The sequence below is a fragment of the Nycticebus coucang genome, chromosome 3 (genome assembly GCF_027406575.1).
Source record: "Nycticebus coucang isolate mNycCou1 chromosome 3, mNycCou1.pri, whole genome shotgun sequence".
Classification (NCBI taxonomy): Eukaryota; Metazoa; Chordata; class Mammalia; order Primates; family Lorisidae; genus Nycticebus; species Nycticebus coucang.
Window position 1 is genome coordinate 125,178,897 of NC_069782.1, and position 11,515 is coordinate 125,190,411.

At 39.2% G+C, this 11,515-nt stretch overlaps 1 protein-coding gene across 3 annotated transcripts in view; it reads left to right on the forward strand.

The window, feature by feature from the left end:
* Positions 1–1,807, forward strand: part of LOC128580661 (protein CC2D2B-like) — a 27,919-nt gene extending 26,112 nt beyond the window's left edge. For 2 of the 3 annotated variants that reach the window (XM_053582849.1, XM_053582851.1), the window contains one exon: positions 1,252–1,772. In XM_053582849.1, the coding sequence (XP_053438824.1) occupies positions 1,252–1,440 (189 nt within the window). In that variant the 3' untranslated portion in view covers positions 1,441–1,772. Of the gene's footprint in view, positions 1–1,251 lie in introns of all 3 variants that reach the window. The other variant, XM_053582850.1, reaches the window with a different exon arrangement.
* The last annotated feature ends 9,708 nt before the right edge of the window (positions 1,808–11,515 follow it).

Below are 11,515 nucleotides of genomic sequence, written 5' to 3' on the forward strand. Positions count from 1 at the left end.
TTAATAATATAGTCAATAATAATAAACCTGAACTGAATCATGCTTGCCTGTGTTCAAATCCTGACTTAACGACTCACTAGTTTTGATCTAAAGCAAGCTACCTAATCTGACTACGCATTTCACCCCATTGGATAACAGGGATAACATTAGTTTTGTCATTTTGTTGAGGATTGTGTGAGTTACTACGTAGCATAGTGCTCAACATCTCATAAGTGCTTAGGAGATGCTATCTATTATTTTTGTTCCATGTGCCAGGCATTGTCCTGGACACTTGCTTATGGCAGTAAGCAAGGCAAATACGATCTTGTGCATCCACAGAGATAACAGACTACTTAGACTAGAAAACAGATACTTGCGATATATTTTGCTAAGTAAGCTTGAAGAAGGAAAATGCTGTACACAACCACATGGAAAGAGTATGCAAACATATTTAAGGGTCAGAAAAGTACTCCTAAACAGAATAAGGTTGAAAGAGGCTTATGATTGTTGCTCTGTATTATTAAATAGATAATTTGGCATACAATCAGCTCAGCGCCTGTGGCTCAAGCGGCTAAGGAGTCAGCCACATACACCTGAGCTGGCAGGTTCAAATCTAGCCCAGGCCTGCCAAACAACAATGACAGCTGCATCCAAAAAATATCCAGGCGTTGTGGCAGGTACCTGTAGTCCCAGCTACTTGGGAGGCAAAGGCAGGAGAATCGCTTGAGCCCAGGAGTTGGAGGTTGCTGTGAACTGTGATACCACGACACCTTACCCAGGGTGACAGCTTGAGGCTCTGTTTCAAAAAAAAAAAAAGAAATTTCGCATACGATCATGTTCCATGATCTGTTAATCTTATTACATACTAGTCACTTAGTAAATATAAACGGAACCAATGTTGAAGAAATTCTTTAAAAGTTCTCACTTAAATCCCTCATACGTAGAACCAAGTAATTTCCTGTTAGCAGTTTGCTGTCTAGACAGGGTGCAAGTGTGTGAAATGTTAAATGTGCAGGCTAGGCTCTAGAATCAGATAGACCTGGCTGTGCTCCTCTTGACCTGTAAAGTGGGAGTTATAATAGTACCTACCTCAGGGGTTGTTTGATTGCTAAATATGTATGTGAAGCATTTAATTGTACTTACAACATAATCAGCACTCACAAAAAATTATTATTTTATGACTACCATTTCTTTGAAACTTCTGTGATCTTTTTGTGTATGATAATTCCTGATTATAATGTGGGTTTATGTGTTGTTCTATCTTTGATCCAGGTTGTAGGATTTCCCATCCAGATGCCATACACGGATCTACAGTCAGTTATTGATGCCGTGTATCAAACTGGAATTCACTCTTCTGAATTTCCTCAGACAGAATTTGCTTTAGCTGTGTACATTCACTCCTACCCAAATAACATATTATCTGTGTGGGTCTATTTGGCTTCCTTAGCCCTATATCAGTGAAAAGGAGGAAGAGAAAAGGCAAAGACTGTGCTATGCGTCCCTAGACCAGGAGCAACCAAGATTTTTCTGGTACCTGGTACTTGCTCTAAAATCCAGCCAAGTGCTGAGCCCAATTTTTGATTCACTTATAGAGGTGGGCACTATGGAGACTCACTCCCCTGAGTCTTTGAGGATGAATCTAGATGAGAGATTCATCCAGAGACCTCTTCAAGGAGAATCCTTTGGGAAGTCTGGCTGTCTTGGGTCACTGTCTGTTGTAAGTCTTACTCTGAAAAAGAAGCAATTCTGGCCTTTCCCCCTACGGTTGATGTTTCTCAAATGATGGACCTCACATCATCTCCATTAGAATTTCCTGGAGAGCCTTGTTAAAAATGTAGATTCCCCTATCCTGCCCAAAACTTAGTAAAGCAAAACTTGTGAGAGCAGAGCTCCAGAAGCTGTTTTATTTTCACCCAGATAATTCTAATGCAGTTTTAGGAGGAAGAACCCAGACTTACAGAATGCTGTCATTATGAAAGTAAGGCTGGTACTTTTGATGCTGGTTCTGATATAATTTCAGGTAGATGTTACTCAAATGGTAACCTAAAAAGATTATTTCACTGAAAAAGAAAAAAAGGGAAATCTACCATGTTGTGCTAATGTTGGCTTCTGAAGCCTTCTGAAAAGTTTGCACTTGGTGGAAGTTTGCTACTGACATGAAATCTTTATACCTACAAGTATTTGGAAGGGACTTCCAGGAAACTCTAATCTTATCTCATCTCTCCTAATTGTGTGAGGGAGGCAACGATGTTTTTTTTTTTTAGTAGTATAGTGTATTTGGGGACACTATTATTTGTGTGGTCTACATTTTTCCCAAGCTTAGATGTTTATAAAAGTCAGCTGGGTTATGGCATTTACTTAAAATTCACAGACATCTTCACACATCAGACCCAGGAATCTGAGTTTTTAGCAAGTCAACTAGGCAATTCTTTTTTTTTTTTTCCAGACAGAGTGTTGCTCGGCTAGGGTGCCATAGCCTCAGCCGAGCTCAAACTCAAACATAGCAACCTCAAACTCCTGGGTTCAAGCAATCTTGGCAAATCTCAGGGCTTCTTTTTTCCTTAGTGAGCAGCCCCTCTGGTGTGCACTGCTGCTTTTTTTCCCCTAGTGGTTGTCCATTTAGATCCTAGTAGTACCTCTAGAAAAACTGGACAGGGATCTAAGTAGGAAACACTATACTTCTCATTGATTGCTTTGTCCTTCACTGAGAAAAATATTTATATGATTTTCTTAAATGTGGCATAACAGTTTGTTATTTAAAAGAAACCATCAAGGGGTATGAATTTCCAAAGGTTGACCACAGCAGTTTTATATGAGGTAAAGGTAAGAGAAAGGTAATTTACCTCTCCTATTGTAGGAGCATTGAGGTTCCTTGGTTCACTTCCGTAGCAGAGTCCATACACCCCAGACTCATTTTTAGGGAACTCCCAATCTTTATCCCTTACCCATATGTGGCTGCACGTGCCTGTGCCAGAGAAAGCCTCATTTGTTTGCAATGTGAGACCAAGCCTGCGATTACTAGAAGAAGCAAAGTGAGTGAAGGAATGTTTTTGTCCCAGGTTAAAACCTAATTGTGCACGTCTTGTGGCATGCACTATAAAACTGACCAGAATTATATTTTTATTTGAATTTTTGTGTTTAAATGTTATATGAAATTTATTAAACAAGTCAAAATAATGCTGGTGGAAAAATTAAGTTTCCAAAGAAAAACTGAATTCATGTAGTTCATTTCTGTGGAGGTTTGAATGTTTACATATCTACTTTATTTGTTTATGGTTTTAGAATAGACCACTTAAGAGTAAGGTGGCAAGTGTTCATGTGTGTTACCTTTTCAACTAAAATTTTCCCCTGAAAATTGTGAAACCATATATTATGAATCATTTTTATTTGAATGCTTTAAAATACATGGTTTTAAATGGAATTTATAACTTTAAGTGTCTTTAAATATTCCATAATAATTATGGAGCATCCATTATGTGTCAGACTCATCAGTATGTGCTGGAGTATGGCAGGGAAAAAAGAGCCTCAGGTATGAAGCTTATATTCTTACAGGGCAAAGAAACCATAGCATATAAACAGCAAGTGACTGGGAAAATTTCAGGATGTGATGAGAATTATAAAGAAAACACATAGGGTGGAATGACAGAGAAGGCATTTGGTGGGGATAAAAGGTGTAAACAGAGAAGTCAGGGAAGGCTGCTCTAAGGAGATTATGTTTTACCTGAGATTTAAGCAATGATTTATCAATTAGAATTACATTCAGTTGCTTGTAGCAGAAACCCAACAATAGGAGCTTAATCAAATAGGGATTACTTTTTCACAGCACTGCAGATTCAGAGGAGGCAGTCCGATTCTGGTGCAGTGGCTCCAGGATGTGATGGTACTAGCTTCATCCAACCTCTTGGCCATCTCTAAAAGGTGGCTTCTATCTTCTGGCTCACTGGCTTTCAAATTGCAGCAAGTATAAGAATCACCTGAAAGGCTTGTTGAAACAGATGCTGGGTCCACCCAGCACCTGATTCAGTGGGTCAAGGTTGGGGCCCAATAATCTGCATTTATAAGTTCCCAGGTGATATTGAGACTGCTGATCTGGGAAGCACATTTTGAGAAACTTGGCTCCAGCTTCTGGCCCCTTTCATAGCCAAAATATGCACAAAGGAATAGGGATGGTTGAGGATGCCAGCCGGTTTTGATCTTTTAAAAAAGTTTCCTAGGAGACCATTCCCAGTATCATCTACTTATATCCCACTGGCCAAAGCTGTATCATTCCTATGGCTACAATGGAGGCTGGCAGATCAAGTATTTTATGTTGATATATTGCTCTCCCAACTACACTGAGCTTCTGTGGTGAGGAAGGTGTCTGGTGGATAGACAAAATACAGTCTACCTCAGATGAAAGGAAGCCCATAGCACAACCTGTGATAAAAGTATTTGAGGCAGAGGAAACTTTGATAGCAAAAACAACATTAACCAATATTTTCAAATAGTTGATATTCCAACGCACACATACATACATATATATGCATCTGTTACTGCTTGTCTTAGAAAAATAGATTACATTATGTATGCTGTTCTACATATTGTTTTTTTCCTTCAAAAATGTGAAACCACTCCAAGGGAACTATTTATTCTTCCTAAGGGGAAAGCATAACAATCTATAGCAGTGGTTCTCAACCTTTCTAATGCCGCGGCCCTTTAATACAGTTCCTGTGGGTCGCAACCCACAGGTTGAGAACTGCTGATCTGTAGGGTGGGCAGGATCATTACATATGTACCACACAACTCAAAGTTAATGCGCAAGGACCTTTGGAGCTGTGTAGCATGTTGCAGCCCAGTTTGAGCATATGATTTATTATGACTTATGGGAATTTCTTTTGATTCCAGCTGGTTGATGCACTGTTTAGTTTTTCTATATTTCTGCTGTTTTTCTGTCTACTTGTTCTATCAATTACTGAGAGAGGTGTGTTAAAGTTGCCAGCTGTAATTATAAGTTTATCTATTTCTTTCACTTTTGTTAGATTTTGCTTCATGTACTTTGAAGCTCTGTTGTTAAATATGCACATACTTAGGGTTTATGTGTTCTTGGAATTAATCCTTTTATCATTATGTAATGTCCCTTTTTATTCCTAGTAATTTTCCTTGCTCTGAAGTACATTTTGTCTGATGTTAATGTAGCCACTCAGCTTTCTTTTTTTCACATGAAAAGTCTTTATTAATCCTTCTGTGAAAAATCTATATGATGGCTGCAGAAACGTCACTGTAGAGTCTTTACTCTTTCACCAGTTATCCAATCTCCCGCTCACATTTTGCCAGCACCAACATTAGCCTTTGCAGTCCCCCTGACTTTCTTCATTCTGTTCTTGTGTCCCTTTTGCTGTTTTGTTGAGGTCTTTTTCTTCTCATACAGGCCATGCCTTGCAAGTTTATGTTTGTGTTCATTTTCTTTGCATTATCCAAGGAATTGTAAATCATGCCAAAGCCCACTATCTTGTCACCAAAGTGAGTTGTACATCCAAATACAAAGATGACATCAGGTGTGGTCTTGTACATTTTGGCTAGTTTTTACCTAATTTTTGTCTTTGGTACTGTTGCCTTCCCAGGGTGAAGGACATCAATTACCATTTGTTTCCTTTGAAGTAGTTGGTTGGTCATGAACTTCCTGGTCCACATAGTTACTGTGTCATTGATGATGGCGGATGACCCTCAGGCAGCCATGGAGGAAAAGAGCCCAGCTTTCTTTTGATTAGGGGTTAGCCAGTATATTTTCATCTTTTCATTTTTAATGTACCTATACAATTATATTTGAAGTGAGTTTCTTCTAGACAGCATGTATTTGGGTTATGGTAGTATTAATACCATCTGACAATCTCTTTTTTGATGGTTGTATTTTGACCATTTACACCTAATATAATTATTGATAGGTTTAGATTTGGGTCTACTGTTTTATTATTTGTACTCTATGTGTTCTATTTGGGGGTTTTTTGTTTTGTTTTGTATTGGTTTTTTTTTTTTTTTTTTTTTGATACAGAGTCTCATTCTGTTACCCTGGGTAGAGTGCCATGGTATCTCATAGCTCACAGTAACCTCAAACTCCTGGGCTGACATGATCCTGTTTGCCTCAGCCTCCCAAGTAGCTGGGACTTCAGGCACTTGCCACAATGCCCAGTTATGTTCTCTCTGTTTTTGTTGCATTGTTTCCTCTTTCCTGCTATCTTAGGTTATTTAGATATTTCTTAGTATTTTATTTTAATACTTATATTTTTAACTATATGTTTTTGTATATATTCTTAGAAGTTTCTCTAGGGATTATGCTAATACATATTTAACTTTTCACAATCTACATAGAATCTACTTTTTACCACTTCAAATAGAATGTAGAAATTTTACCACATTCCATTATGCCTCTGTCTTTATGGTGTAGTTGTCTCATATATTGTATCTGTTGAAATATACACTGAAAACACTAGATGACAATGTTGACATTTTTGCTCTCTGTCATCAAATGTACTTCAAAGAACTCGAGTAGAGAAGAATATTTATTATTCTGTTGTTCTTTCTTCCCGATATGCCATATTTCCTTCTGGTATCATTTCCTTTCTGTTTAAAAGATGTCCTTTAGCAATGCTTTTAGATCAGATTTACTGACAACAGATTGTTTTTGTATTCCTTCATCTATCAATGTCACTGTTTCAACTTCATTTCTGAAGACTAGTCTTGCAGGATATAGAATTCTGGATTGGCAGTTCTTTTTCTCTCAGCACTTCCAAAATCTTGTTCTATTTCTCTCTGATCTCTTAGTTTCTGGTGAGAAATCCACCATTCTTTGAATCTTCATTATTCACCTGTAAATAAGGCTTTGTTTCTCTCTGGTTGTTTTTAAGAATTTTTCTTTTTCTCTAGTTGTTAGCAGTTTTATTATGATGTGTGTGGGTGTGGATTTCTTTGAGTTTATCCTCATTAGTATCTGCCTTCCTGAATCAGTAAGATTATATCTTTTCTCACATTGAGGGATTTTTCAGTCCTTATTTTCTTAAATATTTTCCTGCACTATATTCTTTCTCTTTTCCTTCAGGTACCCCAATGACATAAATATTAGACCATTGGGTATTATCCCACAGGTCTCTAAGTCTCTGTTCATTTGTTTATGTCCTTTCTTTTCTTTTGGAGATGGGATCTCACTGTGTTGCCTAAGCCAGTCTCAAACTCCTGAGCTCAAGCAAGCTCCTGGCCTCAACCTTCCATGTAGCTAGGAGTTCAGGTGTGTGCCACAGTGCCTGGCTGTTTCCACTTTTTTTGCAGATTACATTATTTCTGTTCTCTATCAAGTTCACCATTCTACTAATGAGCCCATCCAATGAACTGTTTTTAATTTTGGGGTTTTTTGTGTTTTTTAGTTATAAAATTTCTATCTAGTGCTTCTTTAGATGGTCTCTCTCTTTACTGAAACTTTCTATCTTTCCACTCATTTCAGGAAATTTTGCTCTGCTTGGAGCATTTAATAGCTATTCTGAAGTCTTGTCAGATAATTCTCTATCATCTTAGTGTTGGTGTCTGTTAATTGTCTTTCCCATGAGAGTTGAGATTTGTTCTTGTACTTCATATGCTGAGTACTTTGGATTATATCTGAGGCAATTTGAACATGTTATATGTTAAGAGTTCTGTGTCTTATTTATGTCTTATGGAGAATGCTGACAACTTTTGTTGTAGCAAGGAATCAACCTGGTTGGGTTCAGGCTGCAAGTTCTGGCTAGCCTTCTGTGAACTGTAGTTTCAAAGTCAGTTCCATTTTCAAAGAGTTTTAGTGCTACTCAGATCTGTCACATGTGTGTACTGCTTAGTGGCCAGCCTGAGATTTGGCCATTTCTCAAAGTTTTTTGTTTTTCCAAATCTATGTACTCACAACTCAGAGGTAAACCCAGTTGTTTATAACGATTTTGTGGGATCATTTTCCAAAATTTCTCCTTCCTCTTCATGGTCTCCTTAATACTTTTCACTTCCCTGGTGTCCCTTTTTTGGTTTTCCATCCATAAAACTAAAATGTTAGTTAACACCTCTCTGCCTGTTTCTCTCACTATTGTACCTCCATCGAGAGCCAAGCAGTGGGAGAACAAAGAGTCAAAAAGCAACCACAACTTCTCTAGATAGGAAGTTCCCCTTCCTTAAGTCTTAGGCACCTGTGGGCCTTAATCCCCCCTGTTGAGGCTATTGTCAACCTACTGTGGATTGCTTAGGGGCTAGAGCAGGAGAGAAAGGAGAAGAAAAAGACAGAGAGACTGAAGCCATCAGGCCCCATAATGCCAGCTACTTGAGAGGCTGAGGTGAGAGGATTATTTGAGGCAAGGAGTCCAAGATCAGCCTGGGCAGCATAGATTCCCTCACATTAATAGATTCCTTTCCCGCTCGGCACCCTTAGCACAGTGATTACAGCACCAGCCACATACATCAAGTCTGGCAGGTTTGAACCCAGCCCAGGCCAGCTAAACAATGATGACAACTGCAACAAAAAACAGCCGGGCATTGTGGCAAGCGCCTATAGTCCCAGCTACTTAGGAGGCTGAGGCAAGAGAATCACTTAAGCCCAGGAGTTTGAGGTTGCTGTGAGCTGTGTGACCTTATGGCACTCTACCAAGGGTGACATAGTGAGACTCTGTCTCAAAAACAAACAAACAAACAAACAAAAAAACCCAAAGAGGTTCTTCTCCTGCTCCTGATGACAAAAGGGATCCTCCTACGGCTTTCTCTGTGTCCCAGTGCCCACTGCTAGATTTTAGGCTACATGACTGCAGGTTAGGTGATCTTGGTGGAAGAATGGATACCTCACCACCATTGTGGTGATAATGCAAATTATAGACTTTCCCAGTTGCCTGCTACTATTTACTTTTCAGTGTCTTCAAATAGCTCTTCCATGTAGTCTGTCCAGATTGTATATCTACTCAGTGGGAGAAACAGGGTGAAGTCTGTTTAATCCATTGCATAAAGGTTCTTCAGAGAAACAGAACTAATAGGATCAGTATGTGCATGTCTATATATTCACATATATGCACAAATGTTCTAATAAATTAGAAAAAGACATATAGATATATAAACCAAGGAATTAGCTAAGATGATCATGGAAGCTGAGAGGTTCCAAGATCAGCTGTCATCAAGCTAGAGACCAAGAGAATCAGCATATAGTTCCAGTCTGAAAGCCAGCAGGTGGCAGAGGCAGGAAGACCGAATGTTTCAGTTTGAATCTGAAGGCCAGAAAAGACTTAAATCCCAGCTCACATAAATCAGGCAGTGGGAATCAGCCTTTTTGTTCCCAGCCTCAAAAGTCAGCCTTTTTGTTCTCTTCTGGCCTTCAGCTGAGGACCACCCACATTAGGAAGGGCAATCTGCTTTTAGTCTATGATCCAAATGTTAATCTCATCCAAAAACCTTCACAGACACACCCAGATTAATGTTAAACCAAATACCAGGCACTTTGTGGCCTAGTCAAGTCGACATGTAAAATTAACTATCATATCCATCTTATCCAGAACTATAATCTTATATAGCAATTTAAAATTTGGAAATTATAGACTATAAATGTCTACACATTCTGGTACCTATTTTGAAAATAGCCTTAAAAATTATCCTTAACAGGGCGGTGCCTGTGGCTCAGTGAGTAGGGCGCCGGCCCCATATGCCGAGGGTGGTGGGTTCAAACCCAGCCCCGGCCAAACTGCAACAAAAAAATAGCCGGGCGTTGTGGCGGGCGCCTGTAGTCCCAGCTACTTGGGAGGCTGAGGCAAGAGAATCGCGTAAGCCCAAGAGTTAGAGGTTGCTGTGAGCCGTGTGACACCACAGCACTCTACCCGAGGGCGGTACAGTGAGACTCTGTCTCTACAAAAAAAGAAAAAAAAATTATCCTTAACATTCTGTTGCAGCAGGCTACAATAGTTTGGAAATGTAATCTAGGAACTCTTCAATATCAAGTTTGTAACAGATGTGGTTTACATTTTCATGACCACTCCAGCTGCTTCCTAGGTGACAAACATTTTGGAGAAAGGAGTAGTTGCAATAAAACCACTTGAGAGACTATCATACATGTCCAAATTGAGTGAAGATGGTGCCTTAGGCAAGAATGTTGATGGTGGATATGAATAATAGTTGAAATGAGTTGAATAGTACAAATAGCAGCAAATCAAGACCCAAGAACAACAAAGAACCAGAGCCCAGGACTTCTGGCTTCTATTCCTTTGCATTCAGCAGAATACAATGTAGCTATTGAAAAGAATTGTGGATATTCTATTATGGAATGTGCATTAGAATATTCCGTATGACAAAAACTAGGTACAGAAAACAGTGTATAATGTGCTACATTTGTTTACAAAAGGGGTTGTAGATATGCACAGTCATAGATACCTGGATATTTCCAGACAGGTACAATAGAAAAGAGTAATAGCATTGCCTTTGGGAAGAGCTGGGATTAGAGCAGGGAGGGAGACCTGCTATTCACTATATAGTCTTCTGCTGTCTGAATGTCTGACTTTTTGCATGCATTCACTTAAAAAATTTCAATAAACTAAAAGTGGCAAGGGTAAGAAGAAGTCTAAGCCAGTCAACAAAGATCGCTACATCTCCAAGATGTTCCTGCGTGGGGACTCGGTCATTGTGGTCCTGCGGAACCCACTTATTGCTGGCAAATAGGGCCCTCTTCCCTGCTGACAGCTTGCTCCCCCATCCTATGAAGGCCTGTTCTTTGTGATGGGAATAATAAAGCCCTGTGGGTTTTTTTACTAGTGGTAAAAAAAAAAAAAAAAAAAAAAAAAATTTCAATAAACAATTTAAAGTCAGTGCCCTTTCACTGCCTAAAGATAAATGAGTTACAAAAGTTCTCCAAAGAATCTGGTTCCTCCCTCTCTTGGCAAGCACTCCTGTGCTTTATGCTGCAGTCACACCAGACTTCACAGTTTCCATTTCTGCTCTTTATGTAGATGCTCTGCCTTTTTTTACTTCCTTCCTTTTATACCTTTGCTGATCACTGCTTCCTACAGTGATGTCTGTAGGAAGACAGTGGGATGTCTTTCCTATCTCCTTTTCACTGCAGACATACACTGGCCTCTATTTTCACGTCAAACATGCGTTCTCCTTACAGATTTCCTATTTCCTCTGCCTGGAAGGTCCAGCCACGGCATCTGTGTGTGCTCCCTCACTTCCCTCAAGCCTTTGCATGCCTCACCTTATCATAAAACAAAGTCTAACCATGGTCTTACTTTCTCCCCTTTGTTTCAGTTTTTCTTCACAGCACTTGTCACCAAGTGACATATTTTTTTGTTGTTCAGTATGTTTCTTTCTTCCGTTAAAACTCTATGAGATGAGAGACTTTATTTTACTTAGGAATTAAGTAAATATACCTTAACTGTGTCCACTTTGGCCTTTAGCAGCCCTTCTTAACCTGTGGGTCGCAACCCACAGAAACTGTATGAAAGGGCTGTTGCATTAGGAAGGTTGAGAACCACTGGTCTAAAGGAATTCAAAGAGAAATCATAATAAACTTGAATTTTACCTTTTA